The following is a 19,128-nucleotide window of genomic DNA, read 5'->3' on the forward strand; positions in this document are numbered from 1 at the left end:
GGCTGTTACTGGCCACTAGAGGCTCTCAGGGCTGGGCAGGGTATGGGGGCTGTGTATATGTGATCTCCCACTACCCCCCACCTGGCCAGAGCTAAAATAATAAAATGCTGAGCTCACTGTTCCCCCACCCTCTTCCCCGGCGCTGGGCTCCTCCTGCTGCTGAGACAGTGCTCCAGTAGCACTGACAAACCGACAGAAGGGGAGGTGAGAAGGGAAGTGGCCACCAGGACTGGTAGGTGGGGAAGGCAGGGGGCTTATGGATCAGAGCTCGGTGGGAGATGGGAGGTGAGGGGTGGCTCCTACTGGGAATGATATGAAGCGTGTTTCTGTTCTTGGTGTATGTTTCTGCCACTGTCCTATCCCTTAACTGTAGTTTACATTGTCAGTGCAAGTATCTCACACACTTTGTGGATCTTTCATATTTGGCATGGTGTGTATGTGTAGCTTGTGTGTATTTTCTATAATGTAAAAGATTGGACAAGTTTAATCTTCCTGCTGTATTTAGAGAAACTTTATTGCATGTGGAGAAGGCATTTCCTACCCATTGGTCCGGTGTCACCTTCCCATCCAAAGCCAGGGACAAATTATGGGAACTCAGTCCCTTCTGAGAGCGTACCACCCTTCCCCCAACCTGGAAGTCCCCCAGCTCCTCTGAGCCTTTGCTTTCCCTTGGGCTTTAGTTTTAGCAAACATAGAAAGTGAAATCTTGATTCTCCCACAATAAAAGAGGAAATGAGGATAGGGTAAGAAAACTGCCTCTTTTCTCCCTGCTTCCCTTGCTTCCTTAAACCAGTATAGGAAAAAGACGATTATGGGGAAGAGAGGAGGAATTTCCCTGAAGCTCTCTGTATGCCCCCCTTCCTTTCAATAGGAACTGGGCATGGGGCCAGCTGTTGGCAGGGGCCCTGGCAGCTGTGCTTGGGCAAGAGGCACCGACCGCCGAGGTCAGAGGGGAGGGTGCTGCCAGGATTTCTCTGTAATACAATGGGCAGGCAAATCCAGCTTGGATGTCTGGGATCCCCAACCAGTGGTTGAAGCTGGGGAAGCAGGAAGAAGGAAGCTCTGGTTCTAACTAAACAACCTAACCTTCCCCCATACTCCCATGCCTGACTAGATTTCTAACTGCCAAGGCATCTAGTTCACTGTTCTGCCCCCTGGCCGGTCTGTGTCCTGCTGTGTCTGTGTGCACATTTCCATTATCCAGTCACTTTCCCCATGTTCCCCAGGCTCCGTGAGTGCCACACAGTGGGGAGGGGGTGGGGTCCATCATGTCATCATATCAGAAGGAACTGGAGAAATACAGAGACATAGATGAAGATGAGATCCTAAGGACCTTGAGCCCTGAGGAGCTAGAGCAGCTGGACTGCGAGCTACAGGAGATGGACCCCGAGGTAGGGAGCTGGGAGCAGTCTCCAGGCATTTGAGAAGGGGGAGGGGCCCTGGGTGGCTGAGATCCAGGCTGCCTACAGGGCTTGGAGTCCCAAGGGGGCCAAGGAAAAGGGGTCTGCAGATGTTTTAGGGAGCCCTGGAAGGTGCCCCAGATCAGAGGTCCAACTTGCTCCCCAAAACTTACCCCTCAGAACATGCTCCTGCCAGCTGGACTAAGGCAACGTGACCAGACAAAGAAGAGTCCAACAGGGCCGCTGGATCGGGATGCCCTTTTGCAGTACCTGGAGCAGCAGGCACTCGAGGTCAAAGAGCGGGACGACTTGGTGCCCTTCACAGGGGAGAAAAAGGGTATGGAGACCCTCACGACCATGCCTACCAAAACCCAAATGGTTGTCTCTCAACTGTACTCCCCCCTCCAGCCTCCCTCTCGCCTTCCAGCTCCTAGCTGCCCAGGGACTCGGCCACCCTGAAACCTACATGCCATCTTTCACTTCTCCAACTTTTAGAAGAGATCAGGGGACTCAGGAGTCCTGATCTGGTAGAGGACTCAAGCTTTACAGTGGCCCCTAGGACCCAGACCTCCACCTCCCGGAGAAGGAAAGGAAGCTGGATACAGGGATCTTAGGAGGAATGCCCTCTACCTGAACCATCCCTCATCTCCCCATCAGGGAAGCCCTATATTCAGCCCAAGAGAGAAATTCCTGTACAGGAGCAGATCACTCTGGAGCCTGAACTGGAAGAGGCACTGGCCAACGCCACAGATGCTGAAATGTGTGATATAGCAGGTGGGCAGCTGTGGAAAGTTGAGGAGGGTGACGACACCAGGGGCGGGGGGTCCTACCCAGGGCATGGGACTCATGAGGAAAGCCTTGGACAGGACATGGATGTTAAAGAAAGCCTCAAGGTCGTGTTTTGTTGTTTTTTTTTTTTTATGTATTAGTTCATTCATTCTTTAATTTAGTAAGTTCACATCTCAAAGGCAATTTTACAGGGATCATAAAGCAGGTAAGAGTGTCACTAGTCTGGCTGAAAACAGGAGGAAGTGGGACAGACTCCCTCATCCCTTTTTTTGGCACGTTTGGTCTTTCCTTCCTTCCCCCTCTAGGGGTTCCTTAGGAACCCTCCCTTAGCCTGGTCTTAAAGTTTTTTACAAATCACACCTTGAGCAGCTCATGGAAGGGAACTCTGGGACCTAGGGAGAGCGGGAACCTCTTTGGAAGAGTGGGAGAGGTCAGGCTTTAAAACTGCAACAGGGGCAGCCTCAGTGGCTCAGCAGTTTAGCGTCGCCTTCAGCCTGGGGTGTGATCCTGGAGACCCGGGATCGAGTCTCGCATCGGGCTCCCTGCATAGAGCCTGCTTCTCCCTCTGCCTGTGTCTTTGCCTCCCTCCCTCTCTCTCTGTGCATCTCTCATGAATAAATAAATAAAATCTTAAAAAAAAAAAAAACTTCAACAGATTCAGAATGAGGAAGGGGTACTGGAAACAAACCCCTTCTCATTCCCTGTCCCCCCCTACTTGCTCTCTCCAGCAATTCTGGGCATGTACACACTGATGAGCAACAAGCAATACTATGACGCCATCTGCAGTGGAGAAATCTGCAACACAGAAGGCATTAGCAGTGAGTGTGTCTGGGGGCACAGCACCCACGACTTTTGGCAGCCACTCCCAAGGTCTGCGGGAAGGTAGCAAAGGGTAAAACAGGGTGATCACGGAGAGGATGTGGTGCATGAATAATAAGAGAACCTATGAGGAGGAGACTGTGGGGGACAGGCTGGGGTTTCCTTCTGGCCCTCACCCACCAGGTGTGGTACAGCCTGACAAGTATAAGCCAGTGCCAGATGAGCCCCCAAATCCTACAAACATTGAGGAGATCCTGAAGAGTGTTCGAAACAATGACAAGGAGCTGGAGGAAGTTAACCTCAATAACATACAGGTATCTGACCCCCCCACACCCATCCTCCAAATACTAAATGCCCATTTAACTATGTGAGTCCCAGATATGTGAGTCCCTTAGCCTGCCATTTCCTCTTCCCCTCTGTCAGGACATCCCAATACCCATGCTAACTGAGTTATGTGAGGCCATGAAGAAAAATACCTACGTCCGGAGCTTCAGTCTTGTGGCCACAAGGAGTGGGGACCCCATTGCCAATGTAAGGCAACTTGAAATCCCTAGTCCTCTCCCCATACTTTACCATGCACCCCTGCCAGGGCTGTCATAAGGGTTTGTGCTGGGGATGCTTTTCCTATCAATGTTCTCTTAGGGTAGCCTACGCCCAGTCCTATGGCTCATCACTCTGAAATCTTCTGATCACCTTCTCAGAGAGCCATGGCCCTCTCTACCACCCCACCAACTTCACTGCATGCCTACCCTCCCCGCTTCCCCTACTACCTGTGCTCCCTTCCATCTCCCTGAGCCCCACCTACAGCTCCTCAAGGACTCTTCTCAAAGAGCTGTGTTTCCCTCTTGCTCCTGTTCTTTCTCTCCTCAGTCATCTGTGAAACTATCCCCTAATCCTAACCCAAGTCCCTACTACCCAGGCGGTGGCTGACATGTTGCGTGAGAATCGTAGCCTCCAGAGCCTGAACATTGAATCCAACTTCATTAGCAGCACAGGGCTCATGGCTGTGCTGAAGGCAGTTCGGGAAAATGCCACACTCACTGAGCTGCGTGTAGACAACCAGGTCAGCATTACCTTCCTCTGGTCTTTGCATTCAGGTAATACTCACTGAATCTCTTTTCTGGAGCAGCCCTTGGGTCAGGATCTCATCTAATTTTGTCTGAATTCTCCTCTTCATGGTCTCTATGAAGGGAGTCAAGTCAGCACTTCTCATCACCCACTCTGATGAAACAAGCTTCTTTGACCTCCCAAAGGGTTGGTGGTGTGGGACAATGAACCAGGCAGAGAGCGTGGCTGACAGGTCTCATCTCTCCTTCCCCCAGCGCCAGTGGCCTGGTGATGCAGTGGAGATGGAGATGGCCACCGTTCTCGAACAGTGTCCCTCCATTGTCCGCTTTGGCTACCACTTTACACAGCAGGGGCCACGAGCTCGGGCAGCCCAGGCCATGACCCGGAACAATGAACTACGTGAGTAAATACAAACTTGTTGTGTGGCGGAAAGGGCAAATAGGTAGTGAATCTGAAAGCTTAGTGACTAATGGCCTGTGGGCTGCCAAAGCAGTATTCACATGAGAAGTTTAAACCCTGTGAGAAAGTAGAAAAGTCTCCTGCCCCAAATTATACCTGCAGAAAGGTGGAAAAGAAGCCAGACATACCTGTTTGTGGGCATGGCATTTTTACTTGCCATGTGGGGTGGGTATGCTTGCTGGCCTAAGGCATTACCTCTTTGAGTCTGGCCAAGGAACTGGAAAGGGGAAGATGAGTACCTTTGCAGGAAGCAAAGAGATAAAACAAAGACTTGTGTTTCCTCTTTCCTGTTATAGGCCGCCAGCAAAAAAAGAGATAACGCTACCTTTTCCCTTTACCAACTAGAGCTGGGAGCCCTGAATACCTAAATCCTTCTCTCTCCCCTTTCCTGTAAATAAAGGCCCTTCTGTCCACTCTGCCTGCCTCCCTCTTTCCTCGGGCTTTGGGGTGGGAATCTTGGCGCTAACCCCCAAGGGTTACTGCCAGTTCATCAGGGGATTATTTATACTCTGGGGATCAGCAGGCAGGGAGGTTCAAGTTACTAGGCAGAGGTGGGGCAGCTCCCTCCCTTGGTGTTCCCTGTGGCCCTGCCAATGCAGTTAGTCCCTTCTGCTCTCACAGGGTACCTACTACCCCAGCCCTCTTTTCAGATACGGGTAGGGCCCCTGGTGTCTAACTACAACTTCATGTGATCTGAAGGAGGAAAGAACTTTGAGTGAAGGTGGGGAAGAAGGCAGACAACATGAAGGGCAAAGACCTCCTTCTGACAGACTTATTAATAGGGCATTGGGCTGCATGCAGCTGACGCTTGGCAGTACTTTGGTTGAAGGTGGGGGAGGGGTCAGAAGTATGGGGAGCTGTGTACATTTCAGGGAAGAATGGGCCTGGCTGTCCTGAAATGGGGGACACCTGAAATGGGTGGCTTGGTTGGTTAATCAGAGTTTGACTCTTGATCTCAGCTCAGGTCTTGATCTCAGGGTCATGAGTTCAAGCTCTACATTGGGCTCCACATTGGGTGTGTAGCCTACTTAAAAAAAAAAAAAAAAATCCACCAGTGAAATCCTGAAATGGGGCAAGGAAGTAGACTTGAAGAAAGTTAGACTCCTGGAGCCTGCTGAAATTTATTTGTGAACTGAGGGGGAAAAGAGGGTATCAGTCTAAGGAAAGGTCAGGAGGTTCCTCTTCATCAGAGTCAAACTCAACATTCTCATCTTTTACCCATCGACCTTGTCCATCTGGGATCCATCCAGAGCTGCAAATAACAGAAAATAGAATAAATCAGGAAAAGAGGTTTAAGAAGTTAATGGGGATAAGAGAAAAACAATTGAGAAGGATTGAAATAAGAAAACTCAGAAAGAAAAGAGAAAACTTGAAGAAAGTGATTCTGCATACAAACCTTCGAAGGGTGAGGTAATGATCCAGGGCTCGTTTCCTCGTGGGGCTCATGGGCACAGGGGATGAGACAGTTGCTGACTCCTTGGCCTGTGGGCCAGCTCCAGGCATGGGTTCCTTAGTGATCTTCCCACTCTCAGGCTCAACCTCTGGGGGTGGTAAAGGGGGATGGGAGACAGAGGGACGAGGGGTTTCTGGTCTAGGTAGAGAAGAATCAACGTCTATAAAAGTAGTAAAGGAAAAAGGCCAATTCTCCTATGACTCCCAATCCCTTACAGAAGTGTTTCCTAAACTGTGTTCCTCAAGATATTAGTAAATGTCTTGCATAAAAAAAAGAATTTTGGAATCATATGAATTTTTAAAAGGCTAGTATAACATTTTGAGGGTTTTTTTTTTTTAATCTTTAGACTTTGTAGAGCCCTTCGAATATATTAATATTACTACTCTTCAAGTAGGATCACAAAGTGCCATTTCCTGGGGCACCTGGGTGACTCAGTGGTTGAGTGTCTGCCTTCGGCTCAGGTCATGATCCCGGGGTCCTGGGATTGAATCCTGCATTGGGCTCTCCACAGGGAGCCTGCTTCTCCCTCTGCCTATGTCTCTGCCTCTCTCTGTCTCTCATGAATAAATCAGTAAAATCTTTAGAACAAAAACCAAAGTGCCGTTTCCTAAACTTAAAAAAAAAAAAAAAAAAAGCAACATTCTCTTTTTTTTCTGAAATATCAGTAAACATCTCTGGAGTATTAATATTCCTGAGAATACAATTTGTAATACCTTTATCTTAGAGCCATCTATCTCCTCTGACCCGCCCTACCTCTGGCTTTCCCACCCCACAGACCTGTGCTTCCTGCGGCAGCAACTGTTATAGTGAGGAGCTCTGTGCAGAGCACTCTGGGTGGTAAGTCGGGTCTGCGTTAACAGAGGAGCCTGGTGTGGAGATGGGAAACACAGTCAGTGTCTTCAGAGCTAGAAAGAAGTCGAAGCCCTTCAAGCCTAAGATGTGCAGCAGGCCCACCCAAAACACACCCTCCCCTCCCTGATTACCTACCTCAGCCTTGATCTCTGACTGCCTCAATTCATTCTGCTGTCTTGGATTCTGCTCCATTCCCTTTACTGGCTGCTTCTTGCCATAGAAAAGCTGCAGGCCTGAAGGTAGAGGGGAAGAGAATTAAAAACAAAACCGCAAGAGTGATCTGCAGAGATTTGTCTTCCCTCACTTACTGGACAGATGTTTCTTGCCTGCACGGTGGGCAGTCAGCATGGCCAGGGTGTCCAGTACAGGTCGGTGGGGACAGATAGCACAAGCGAAGCTGGAGAGGAGGGTAGAAGATATTCGGTGCCAGGTGAGTGGGGTCTGGTTCCACCTGGACCTAGCAACCCTTTCCAAAACCAAACTCTAGGGTCTCCCAATTTCCACCACCCACATCCCTGTCCCTCATCCCCCATCAGAAAATCCTAGATACTCCCGCTCCCCCCTTGATAACAAAATTATACGAAGCCTATAACCGCAGCACCCTCGGGCTTGATCACCCCTCGCCCTCACCGTCCATCCCGTAGCATGAGCGCTTCATCCTCTGGGATATAACTGGCCAGCAGGTCCCCGACTCTCCGTTTCTGCAGGGGGTGGCCGGACGGGACCAGTGGGAGAGGAGGGAGGGGTCAAAGATTGAAAGGCAAAAAGGACCATGAGAACAGAGATCACTGGGCGAAGAAGGGGTCACTACCCAGCTCTGGTCGCGCCGGCCCCGCAGCTGTTGCCAGAGCAACAAAACAGCTCCTTCACGGGGCAGTGAAACTTCCCGATGCTCCCCTCTCGCGCTTACTTTGAGCACATTGAGTTGACTCGAATCATCCCCTTCCCTCTTGAAAGACATTACGACTGAGCTCCAGAAGCGAACAATTCTCCCGAGCCGCCTCGGCCACTCCTCTCAGGCCACCGTAGCGAGAGTAAGGCGTCTTCTCCCGTCGGGTTTCTTTCCGGTTGGCCTCCTTACTTCCCTAGATGCACAGCGCTCGCGGAAAGCCCGCCCACAGCCTGCGGAGCCGACCGCACTGCCCACGCGACCCGGCGACCCCGCAGGCGCGGGGCGTTTTGGGAAATGAAGTCTTTTTTTCAAAGGGCTTGCCACCCAGCTGGCTCCCGGCCCTTGCATCTTGGCTGATTCGAGGCGTCTGGGGAGACAAGAACTTAAATGTGGAGACCGACGTTGAGGCCGTGACGGATTTGCTGAGGAGCGGGCCTTGGAAGATCTCTGAGTGGAACGTGTAGTACAAACTCTCGCGGTCCTCACGCGCCTCCCTGGCCGCCGACAGCCCACCAGGAGGGGGCTGGATTTATTCCTGACACAAGCCGACCAACCCGGGACGAGGCGGGGCCGGGGTGTGAGGGGAACCTGGGAGGCCGAGGCTGCCTGACCTGGGGGTGAGGGGCGAGCTGAGCGGAGTGTGGAGGGTAACTACAGTTCAAAGGTCAGAGTTCATAGTGGTGGGAGGGTTGAAAGTCAGCGGGGTGCTAATAAGGAGAGACTCTGGTAGGGACTGGATCCTCGGGATACAGATTCGTGGGAAGGCGCCTGGGAAGCGGGACAAACGAGAGCCGCGGGGGCGCGAAGTGCCGGGGCAGACGGGGGAGTTGTGAGAGGAGACGGGGGAAAGGAACCCCCTGGATAGACGTCCCTCGCCCCCAGCCCCGTGGCTGTCGGCACTTAGCCAGGCCTCCCTCACTTGCAACCCCAGCTGCCGGCGGGGTGAGGAGATGGCTTCGTCCTCTAGACAGGCCCCCCTCGGGGGGTCAGGACTGCTACAGGGGAGCCGGGCTCGTTCTTACGGAAGCCTGGTGCAGTCAGCCTGCTCCCCGGTGAGGGAAAGACGCCTGGAGCATCAGCTGGCCCCCGGAGACACCCTGGCTGGACTCGCACTGAAATACGGGGTGACGGTGAGTCTTCCATGGTAGGGATGCAGACAACCACTCAGAAGAGATTATTCCTCATTAGAATGTAATGACCCGGCTAGGCAACTTCCCCTGAAATTTCCTAATTGTGTTGTGGTCTGACCCACCTTTATCTTTTTGTTCTCCCATCTCAGTGTTGCCTTGTCTGGTTGGGACAGACCCTGTGCCACTATCCGGGTGGAGAGGAGCTGCTTCTATTTATGCCAGTCTCTATTCTAGAGGTTTTACATACATTGGCCCATTTGGTTCTCCCATCCCCGTCAAGCATACGTTTGTTTACAGATGAAGAAACAGACTTAGATTGGTTAACCAATTTGACCAAGGTCAAATAACCAATGAGCATTAGAGTGGGAATTCAAACAGATCTGACTCCAAAGCTCGTAATATTAACCACATGGAAACTTTTTAATTGCAAGTGATTAAACATTTACAGCAAACAGTGGAGAGTTGGTTTCTAAGGTTCTTTGTGAGACCAGTGCTCTAACCACTCTAGATCTAAGTTGTTGGGTTTTTTTTTTTTTTTTCCCAAAGATTTATGTATTTATTTTTGGAAGAGGGGGAAGGAGAGGGGAAGAAGGTGGGGAAAATCCCAAGCAGACTGGCAGGCAAGCATGGAGCCCCACATCCATCCCAGGACCTTAGCTGAATTCAAGAGTCTGTTGCTTAATCAACTAAGCCACCCTAGTTCTAAGTTTTTAAAGTCTGTCTCTTCTAGTTCTTTTTTACTCCTCAGTGCTCTGCCTTCTTTCCGTGGGGTGGCCTCCATGGTGCAAAACAGATACTCTACACCAGGCATTTCAGGCTGTGCATGGGGTATATTTGATAGCTGTAAAAAATACATTGCATTGAAACTGATTAATTTTTTCCCATATCCTGTCAAATTTAGCCAACATTTATTTTTATTTTTTATTTTTTTAATTTTATTTTTAAGATTCTATTTATTCCTGAGACACCGAGAGAGAGGCAGAGACATATGCAGAGGGAGAAGCAGGCTCCCTGCCAGGAGCCTGGTGTGGGACTCCATCCCGGGACCCCAGGATCACACCTTGAGCCAAAGGCACTCAGCCACTGAGCCACCCAGGCATCCCTCTTTTTATTTTTAAGTTATTTTTTTTAACCGACATTTTTAAAAAGATTTATTTATGTATTTATTATTTTAGATCACAGGGTGAGGAGGGGCAGAGGCAGAGAGAGAGGGAGAGTGAATGTCAAGCAGACTCCCTGCTAAGTGCAGAGCCAGATGCTGGGCTCTATCTCACCACCCTGAGATCATGACCTGAGCAGAGAGCAAGAGTCAGATGCTCAACCCACTGAGCCATCCAGGCATCCTTAGCTAACATTTCTGTGCATGGTATGTTTAAGCACTGTTGTAACCAGACCAAGAGATCAAAACATAAGTAAAATGTGTAATTGTTGCCCTCATATAATTTGCAGTCTAGTGAGAAATGTAAGGGGGAAACAGGTAATGATTGCAGGTGAGTTTGTAGAAGTATTAACAAAGGGTAGGAAATCAGAAAAGATTCATTTATATTTGGAAAGGGACGAGGACAGACGTAAGTGTAGATTTTAAGGGAATTTTAAGGGGCCTTGAAAGACTTAGAAGTTCCTTTCTATAGCTCCTCCACAAACCTATACTCCTGTTGTTTATACCTTGTATGTGTTTGTCTTTCCAATAACCTGTACTTTTCTTAAGGGACAGAACTATTTTCTTTCCGTTTTATATCTCTGGAGTCTGGCAGAATCCCAGCACACAGAAGCTAATAGATGTTTTTTGAATGAATGAAAACATGGCTAAGATTTCCACAGATGGAGATTGGGAGGATAGGAAAGTGAACACTGCAAGTAGAGGCCATGGCCTAAACAAAGGAAGTGGATATGAAGGTGTTGAGCACTCCCTCCATCCCAGCTGAGTGCCTGCATATGTCCCTTCACCTGGCTGGGGCCTCAGTTTCCTTACATTTGTAAAATGAGAAAGAGGTATTAAATAATGATAATTACCGGAGTTATTACCTATCCGCATCAGGCTCCCTGCATGGAGCCTGCTTCTCCCTCTGCCTGTGTCTCTGCTTCTCTATCTCTGTGCCTCTCATGAATAAATAAATACAATCTTAAAAAAAAAAAAAGATTAAAGATAATAAGGAAAGCGAGGGTTAGGGAGATAACGTGCTACAGACTACAAGTCTACTTAATAGAGTTAACTAGTCTATTAAATCAAGCTGGGATTCAGACCAGGTTGTCTCATTCTAAAATCATCCCTTTGAACTATTCTTTCTCTCTCTTTTTTTTTAACTGTTCTCTTTAACTAGATTCTTTTTAAAAAAATATTTTATTTATTTATTCATAGAGACAGAGAGAGAGAGGCAGAGACACAGGCAGAGGGTGAAGCAGGCTCCACGCAGAGAGCCCGACGTGGGACTCCATCCAGGGTCTCCAGGATCACGCCCTGGGCTGCAGGCGGCGCTAAACTGCTGCGCCACCGGGGCTACCCTCTTTAACTAGATTCTAATGGCCTTTCTAGCTCAGCCGACTGGCTCAGCAGCCTAGGACTCCTCTGGGGTTTGGCTTTGGTTACATCCTTTTTAAAGGTGGAATGATGTTGCCTTATATGGTACTTCTAGGAAATGAAAGCACCAAAAGATTCACAGTATTCATAGCATCTTGGAGTTAGGGACCTAGATATTATCTAGGCAAAATGAAATTAATATTATCAAGTGCTTTGCAAAATAAAGCTGCAAAACTGCGAGCCAATTTTAACTTTTTTTTAACAATATGTTGAGATTTTTTTTTTCAATATGTTGAGATTAATCCAGTTTTATTTTAACGCAGTATAGCATAAGATTTTTACTAATATACTACATTTGCAGTTTCTATATTTTGTTATCTAGTTGATTTGCTCATAAAGCATTAATGAACCTCTGCTCTGTGCCAAGTTTGTGTGATGCTGAGAAGGGCCTTAGGATACAGGAACAGCATCCCTGCCCTCAAAGAACTCAGAGTTTGGGCAAGACAAATATGCAAAAGGGTGAATAACAATATAACAGAGTAGGTATTATAGGGCACTATTTACAGTATACCTTGGGAGCCCTGGAGAAGGTTAACACAAAGGGAGTTATATTTGATGAGAAGAAGTTTTCCCAGCAGAGAAGACAGTGGAGAAGTATTTCAGGTAGATAAAGACACAAAAGTGTGAAAGATCATAAAATGTTTGGGGAAAAAATGAAAAGTTCAGGATAGCAAGATATATAGATGGCAGAAGATGAGAGATGAGGTTAGACATCTTATGGGGGTAGATTGAGAACCCTTGAACACTAATTTGACTTTTATCTCTGAGCCAATGGGGAGCCATAGGAGGTTAATAAGCAGGGTAGCAGGTTGATCAGATTAAGTTTTTTTAGAAAGATAGCTGTTGACCAGGGTGGAGATACATAGAAATGGAGAGAGGAAGACCAGTTAAAAAGACTGTTATAGGGGTAAGCCCTGGTGGTCCAGCGGTTTGGCGCCGCCTTCAGCCCAGGGCGTGATCCTGGAGACCTGAGATCAAGTCCCACATTGGGCTTCCTGCATGGAGCCTGCTTCTCCCTCTGCCTGTGTCTCTGCCTCTCTCTGTGTGTCTCTCATGAATAAAAATAAATAAAATAAAATAAAATATATAAAATAAAATAAAAAATATAAAATAAAATAAAAAAATAAAATAAATAAAAATAAATAAAAATAAATAAAATAAAATAAAATAAAATGACTGTTATAATACCCAGAGGAGAAGTAGTAAGAATATGTTCTAAGGTGCTGGCAGGCAACGTGAAGGTCAGACCAGATGGGAGAGAGATTTTTGCAATACTTTTGTTGATCAGTGTGGTATGGTTGGTCAAAGAAAAGAATGAGTTAAGGTTCGCATATTTCTACCTTGGGTTGCAAGTGGATGGTAATGCCAGTCACTATGTTCAGTGATGAATAAATAGGCACTAAATAAATATTTGGTCAATGAAATTATTAGTGTGAAAAGCATCCCCAGAAGGAGTGAAAAGGCCCAGAATTCCATTTCTAGCTTTGTCATTAACCTGCTGGGTCATCTTACACAAGTAACTTCTCTGAGCCTCAATTCCTTCTTCTTTAACAGAAGTTCTGAAAGTGAGGTCTAGGGATCCCTAGGAGTACCTGAGACTCTTCAGGAATCTACAAGTCAAAATCATTGTCACAGTAATGATAACAAGGCTTTGTCTTTTTCATCCTCATGAGTGTACTGTATTTTCCAGAAGTTGTATGACATGTAATATTACAGGCCATTGAATGTAGAGGCAGATAGATGAATCTTCTGTGGTCTTCTGTTAAGTCAGATGTTAAAGTAACTTGCAAAAAAAAAATGTAAAACAGTGCCTCTCTTTTTGATCCATTTGTTATTTTAGAAAATAGTTATTTTTCCTTAAAATATTTGTTAACATGTAATGTTTATTTGCTTTTTTAAGATTTATATATTTGGAAGAGAGAGTAAGAGTGAGCACAGGATAGGGGAGAGGCAGAGGGAGATGAAGAGAGAATCTCCAGCAGACTCCCCACTGAGCAAGGAGCCTGACCCTAGGGCTCAATTCTACAGCCCTGAGATCATGACCTGAGCTGAAATCAAGAGTCAGATGCTTAACTGACTGAACCACCCAGGGGCCCCAGTAATGGGTTATTTTAAAATAAATACATTTTTTTCATATTTTTTCAGTTTTAATTTATAATACTTTAAATGTTGATAGCTATAGTCTACATTTGAGGAAAGCTTTTTTCCTCAGTAGTTTCTGATAACATAAAGGGACCCTAACACCAGAAAGTATGGAACCCACTGATCAATAAAAGAGGAATACTGTCAACCCTTTGTATTTTAGCTTGGTTGTGATATGGATGGATAGGACTCTGTACAATCACTTTAAAAGGCATGAGATGCTAAACAGAAGATTGATCATTATTACTATCATTAATTGCGGTGACTTTTTTTTAAAGATGGAACAGATTAAGCGTGCAAACCGCCTTTATACTAATGACTCCATCTTCTTGAAGAAAACCCTCTACATCCCCATCCTGACAGAGCCCAGAGACCTGTTCAATGGTTTGGATTCTGAGGAAGAGAAGAATGGAGAGGAAGAGGTACAGTCAAGGAACGATGAAGTTCGGCCACACTCAGCTGACAGGAAGAAACAGGAGCCAGGCTCAGAACATGCTAATGGCGAAGTCCTTCCCACACCTGGCCAGGAACCCCCAACTCCCATCCATGACCTCTCTGCCTCAGATTTCCTTAAGAAGCTTGATTCACAGATCAGCCTGTCAAAGAAGGCTGCTGCCCAGAAGCTGAGAAAGGGAGAAAGTGGGTGAGTCTTGAATGGTTCATTTTAAGCCCTTCCACAGACTTCTCCATTCTTGTAGCCTTAGCTGACCAGGCACACAAGTAAGAGCTCAGTGTCAGCAGAAGCAAGGTAAAGCCTTTTGCCCAGGTGGCCCTAGGACAGCAACAGAGCCAGTGGCTGCTGAGATGGGTAGAGCAGCAGAAAATGGTTCTTTGTGCTCACTGGAGTAGAGGAGATGAGCGCTAATGATCCACGAAGGAGCATTCGGGTTAGAACTTAGTGAGAGGGTGACAAGACTCCACCTCAGAGCAAGCTGCTCATGTCTATTAGAAGGGGAGGATAGGGCAGCCCTAGTGGCTCAGTGGTTTAACGCCGGCCTTCGGCCCAGGGCGCGGTCCTGGAGACCCAGGATCGACTCCCACGTCAGGCTCCCTGCATGGAGCCTGCTTCTCCCTCTGCCTGCGTCTCTGCCTCTCTCTCGCTCTCTCTGTATCTCTCATGAATAAATAAATACAATCTTTAAAAAAAGGGGGGGGGAAGATAGCTTGCTCTGTACCCCTTCACTGGGCCCTTTCTCGGTTCTTGCCCTGATCTGTCATTTTGCCCCCTTTCCTCACCTGCAGGATACCTGGGGAGGAGTCAGGCCTTCACCTGAGCTCCCCTAGGATGCAGCAGCGAGCAGTACTAGGTCCGGTGCCACTCACCCGAACCTCTCGGACCCGGACACTTCGAGACCAGGAGGATGAAATCTTCAAACTCTGATGTCCCCGAAACTGATGGAGAGAAGCAAGATGTTGAAGGAGCAACTTGAGGGGGAGAGGAGCCTGAGGTGAGGCTCAAGAACACAGCTTCCCAGCCCACCTTCCTCCCTCCTGCCATCTTCCCAGCCTCCTATTGATCTAGAATTCCCTCGCCTGGGGCAGCTTTCCTGGGGACAGAGAACAGAACCCTCCTCAGTTTTGGGGCTGAATCTAGAGTTGTCCTTTAGATTCAGAAGGCTCTTTTTACATCCATGCTGCCTTTCCTATCCCTTTACCATTCCTCGGCCTTAGAGCAGGGAGGCAAGGACTCCCCCTAGCCCTCAGCCTCCGCCCCATTTCTGACTATGTTACCTAATTTATTTGGTGCTATATTGAAGTAGTATTTATTTGCTATATCTTATTGTTTTCCTCTTGTAACTGAAAAATGGGATTTCTGTAAGTCTGGGGTGGGGGGAATCCAGGAACAGCAAGCCAGTGACTGCTAGTTCCTCACATTCCCCACCTTCTTAGACAAGCACGTTACTCAAGATGGGGCAATCAGTGATCTAGCCCTTCTGCAGAGAATGGCAGACCGTGCTGGGCCTTTCCCCCAACCTCCAAGTAAAGGATTTGGACTCAGTTTTGACTAACAGTTCACTCTAACTTTTTTATAACTCTTGCTCTGAATAAAAAGCAGCAATGTAGGGACCGGAACTCTCCATGCCACCAGTTCACCCTTCTAACCTGCTCCTCTCTTCAGCCCATGTGAGGCTAAGGGATGAAAGAAGAATTGCCTTGGAGTGTGAAGAGGACAGTTTGGGGGGAGCCTTTTTGTTGTGGGAGTTTCTTTGTCACACTCCTTCCCCACCAGACCCTTTTGATCTATGCCTTGCTCCCCCACTGCATATTTATTTGCAACTTGTAGCACTGATCTGCGGTACAGTTTTTTGTTTTTGTTTTTGTTTTTGTTTCTTAACTAGAAGTAGGCAAGGGAACCCTAATGATACTTGGAACTATGTCTCAGTCTCCTGTGGAAATGGTGATAAGTAAGATAAGTGGTGTTTATATATCTCTTGCCTCTGTGATGGTCAGAAGGTATAAGAAGCTGGAGAGATTAAACGTTGAGCCCTGTGCATGTTTTAGTAGTTTTATTTCCCCTATGAGAATTTCCCCTGCCCTGGCCCTTTCTTCCTGTGCTCTGGGGCAGAGCCTCTGGCATCTGTCCAGGCTCTGCCTGGAGCTGGAGGTCTAGAATGGCTCCAAAGGGCCCCCATATCCCCTTTCGTCTCTAGTGTCCCCTGAAGGGTTAGTTGGGCTATGCCCTCTTCCCTGGTCCTCAAGGGAGGGGCTTCCCTGCTTCGAATGTCCCTGATGGGGGAAGTAGAGATCCAAGTTTCACTTCGTCTTTTTCAGGCAGCTTTGTTTCCTGTCCTGGGGCTGGAGTCGGAGAGAGGCCTCAACCCCCGGCTCTGCCTCTTCTCCACCAGTAGTTTGGGGGTGGGGTGGTCTCAGAGGATTGAAAAGCATTAGTGCTGATGAGCAGGGTTAGAAGGCCTGTTGGCTGTCGTTTTCTCAGTCTGCCGTTTGGCCGAGGTAGAATGTGCTGGGCCCGGGCCTCAGAGCTTCCCCTCGTCCAGCAGCTTCCTGAGCCCATCGCAGATCTTGCTGCGGTGCTGAGCGAAGTCAGGCCCATAGAGGGCCGTGAGTAGGCCCGCATCAGAGAAGTGATCGAACACGCGACGGATGCGGCCATGTGACTTGGGCGTGAGGTGGTGCTCCACCAGCTCCAGCAGCATATCCCTGCACTCAGTCAGCAGGCCAGCCAGCACGGCAGCCTCGAAGGTGAAGTCCACCTCGCCAAAGCTGAGCGCGGTCATGGCGCCCTGACGCAGCTTCTGGCGGAAGCGGGCGGCCAGGGCCAGCTCACTGGGGCCAAAGCAGCCACTGCGGTGCAGCACCGCCACCTTCACAGCCACCTTGATCAGGTCCTTGATGACGTGCTGAGCCTGGGGCCGGCTGTGCGTGTACTCTTTGGAAACCCGGTAGAGTTCATCCAGCACCTCGCTACTTGTCTCATCGATGAAGAGATGAGCCACAGACCGACCTGCCATCTTACTCAGCAGCTTCTTCTCAGCCTGCAGTGCCAGGCTCTTTGAGCTGAAGGACTCCATAGTTCCTGGGGAAGGGGCGCAAGACGGTATGTGGTCAGTCACTAGAAAGGCCACAGGCTTCCTTAGAGATGAATTTTCCTCCTTTCTCTGGTTTCTCACTGTCCTCTCTCTTTCTCATCTTTTCTCCCCTGGGCACCCTCAGTCCTCTATGCCTTATTCCCATTTCTTTCCCTAGAGTACTGTAGGACATCCTGATCACCACCCTTCCCAGAGGAGCAGTGACAGCTCTGGCTGGAGGTGTGAGATCATACAGGCCACTAGCCCCCATGAGTTAAGTCTTAAGGGGAAGTAGGCTGTTGCTGCGCTACAGTGGAGAAGATGAGGCTTACCTGGCAGATCACTTTCATGGCGACCATTGTGGTCGCCGGCCAGGAACCATACATCTATGAGGTGTGGCTATTACTCTCCTCGTTTTACCGCTGAGCAAACTGAGGCTTGCCTTACATAATTTACCCAAGGCCCGACACAACTGTTTTTCTGAATCCAAAAGTCTGTGTGAGCTGCTGTATTATACTGTCTTTAAGGAAATTAGTGAGATAGGGGTCCCAGGAGTCCTGATAAAAATAGTAACTAACGTTTATTGAGAACATCCATTCCAGGTGCTTTATGGGGATTGTCCCAGTCTTCCCAACCCCTTGTAAGGTAGATGTCCCCATCTTGCAATAAGAACCCTGAAGCTGAGAGAAGTGAAGCAACTTGGCCACAGTCACTAGCAAATGATAAAAACAAGGCTTCGAACTATAAGTCAAAGAAACCTCCTTCCCTGGAATTCTTTCAATGAGTTTGATTTGGGCTAAGGAAGCATGGCAAACCGGGCAGGAGGTACTGGAGGCCCATGGTCTTCTGCTGGGACCAAATCAAGGACCCTCCTGGTGGCACATGACCGCCACATACCCAGGGTTCTCTCCCCTGGTCTCTGCCCGTGCTTCTGGTTGTTTGCTTCTTACTTCCCCTCCACTGCTCTGCAGGATGTGGTTGTGACCGCAGTGAGGAGCAGCCTCACTCACCCTCTCCCCCGAACCAAAACGAGAGTCTGAGGACACCGAGGAGATGGGTACCGTTAGGAGGACGGTCTGCCAGAGCTGTACCGGTCCACTGGGAACCTGGAACTGTGCTTTGCTCTTGGCTTTGCCTTTCTGGACCAGGCTCCGTAGCTGGAAGAGGAGATTGCTCCATGTGAGCCTGCCTTCCTCCTTGGCCTTCCTGTTACCCAGTTGTTCATTGAACTCGCGGTTATCTCACATTTGGTCCGCTGTCCTCTCTCTCCCTGTTTTAGCCTTCCTTTTTCTCTTGTCTGGGTCCTGCCCTGTGGTCCTCCGGCCAGGCTCTCCCTCTGGCCCTTACGTCTATCTCCGTGGCCCCTACGGCGTCCTCACACCTGTCAGTACTCTGTCACGCACCCACATCACCTGCGTGCCTCTGCCCTGCTTTGATATCATCCCAAACCAGGCCCTCCCTTCTGAGGCTGCCTTGCCCCAAGGAAAACTGAGCTGGACCCCTGCTGGGGACCCACGAATTCTGTCAAGTGGGAGTCTCACAACACGGAAGTCTCAGGCTGACAGAATGGAGACTCCTCTCCACCATCACCCCTAAAGCCTGGCCTGCCACTGACGATCCCTCACCTGAGGCGAGTGCTGGGTGCCAATCTTGCCTTCGACGCTCCGTTCTGGGAGAGCTTTCAGAATGGAGAAGCTCCTCAGTGAGAGGCCCTCTGGCTTGGCCCCGCCCCTCAAGCCCCACCTACCAGCTCTGTGCTCTACCTCCGGTTCATCACACTCTCCCTCAGAAGGTCTGTGGCCCAAGTGCGCTCTAGAAATGCAACACGACAGGTTAAAAGGAATAGCAGCACTCTGTAGGAAATAGTCTTGATTTTGTGAGGTTAGGAGGAGGCATTGCACACCCCCTGCTTTTAAATTGTCTGTCTTTTCATTTCCTTATGCCCAGTTCCTTGAGATCATCTTCTTCTATTTTTGTGGTGCTGGGAAGGATGTGAAGTACAAATTGCTGAGGTGGGGG

At 48.8% G+C, this 19,128-nt stretch overlaps 4 protein-coding genes across 8 annotated transcripts; 2 read left to right on the forward strand and 2 right to left on the reverse strand.

Annotated features, from left to right (window-relative positions):
- The first annotated feature begins 53 nt into the window (after positions 1 to 53).
- Positions 54 to 6,657, forward strand: TMOD4 (tropomodulin 4). Of its 3 annotated transcripts, none has more exons than XM_077842336.1 (10): positions 54 to 204; positions 1,227 to 1,391; positions 1,581 to 1,737; positions 2,058 to 2,174; positions 2,918 to 3,007; positions 3,192 to 3,322; positions 3,432 to 3,539; positions 3,928 to 4,071; positions 4,331 to 4,475; positions 5,786 to 6,657. In XM_077842336.1, exons 2-10 carry the CDS (start codon positions 1,269 to 1,271, stop codon positions 5,947 to 5,949), a joined length of 1,179 nt encoding a protein of 392 aa, XP_077698462.1. In that variant the 5' UTR covers positions 54 to 204; positions 1,227 to 1,268; the 3' UTR covers positions 5,950 to 6,657. The 3 variants fall into 3 exon arrangements, with proteins under 3 accessions (XP_077698462.1, XP_077698461.1, XP_077698463.1); XM_077842335.1 differs by having other exon boundaries at positions 70 to 232; XM_077842337.1 differs by lacking the exon at positions 5,786 to 6,657 and adding an exon at positions 4,832 to 4,951 and having other exon boundaries at positions 73 to 232.
- On the reverse strand, positions 5,627 to 7,950 carry SCNM1 (sodium channel modifier 1). Of its 2 annotated transcripts, none has more exons than XM_077842352.1 (7): positions 7,751 to 7,950; positions 7,471 to 7,541; positions 7,167 to 7,237; positions 6,976 to 7,073; positions 6,766 to 6,854; positions 5,932 to 6,126; positions 5,627 to 5,787 (listed from the first exon to the last, which is right to left on the reverse strand). In XM_077842352.1, the coding sequence occupies exons 1-7, from the start codon at positions 7,799 to 7,801 to the stop codon at positions 5,688 to 5,690; spliced, it is 675 nt and encodes a 224-aa protein (XP_077698478.1). In that variant the 5' UTR covers positions 7,802 to 7,950; the 3' UTR covers positions 5,627 to 5,687. The 2 variants fall into 2 exon arrangements, with proteins under 2 accessions (XP_077698478.1, XP_077698477.1); XM_077842351.1 differs by having other exon boundaries at positions 7,149 to 7,237; positions 7,751 to 7,945.
- On the forward strand, positions 7,935 to 16,074 carry LYSMD1 (LysM domain containing 1). The gene is made up of 3 exons (XM_077842354.1): positions 7,935 to 8,862; positions 13,861 to 14,225; positions 14,825 to 16,074. Exons 1-3 carry the CDS (start codon positions 8,683 to 8,685, stop codon positions 14,961 to 14,963), a joined length of 684 nt encoding a protein of 227 aa, XP_077698480.1. The 5' UTR covers positions 7,935 to 8,682; the 3' UTR covers positions 14,964 to 16,074.
- On the reverse strand, positions 16,075 to 18,888 carry TNFAIP8L2 (TNF alpha induced protein 8 like 2). 2 transcript variants are annotated; one of them, XM_077842355.1, is made up of 3 exons: positions 18,735 to 18,888; positions 18,171 to 18,266; positions 16,075 to 17,117 (listed from the first exon to the last, which is right to left on the reverse strand). In XM_077842355.1, exon 3 carries the CDS (start codon positions 17,110 to 17,112, stop codon positions 16,558 to 16,560), a length of 555 nt encoding a protein of 184 aa, XP_077698481.1. In that variant the 5' UTR covers positions 17,113 to 17,117; positions 18,171 to 18,266; positions 18,735 to 18,888; the 3' UTR covers positions 16,075 to 16,557. The 2 variants fall into 2 exon arrangements, with proteins under 2 accessions (XP_077698481.1, XP_077698482.1); XM_077842356.1 differs by lacking the exon at positions 18,171 to 18,266 and having other exon boundaries at positions 18,735 to 18,872.
- Between the last annotated feature and the right edge of the window lie 240 nt (positions 18,889 to 19,128).

Source organism: Canis aureus, chromosome 12 (assembly GCF_053574225.1).
Source record: "Canis aureus isolate CA01 chromosome 12, VMU_Caureus_v.1.0, whole genome shotgun sequence".
NCBI classification, from domain to species: Eukaryota; Metazoa; Chordata; class Mammalia; order Carnivora; family Canidae; genus Canis; species Canis aureus.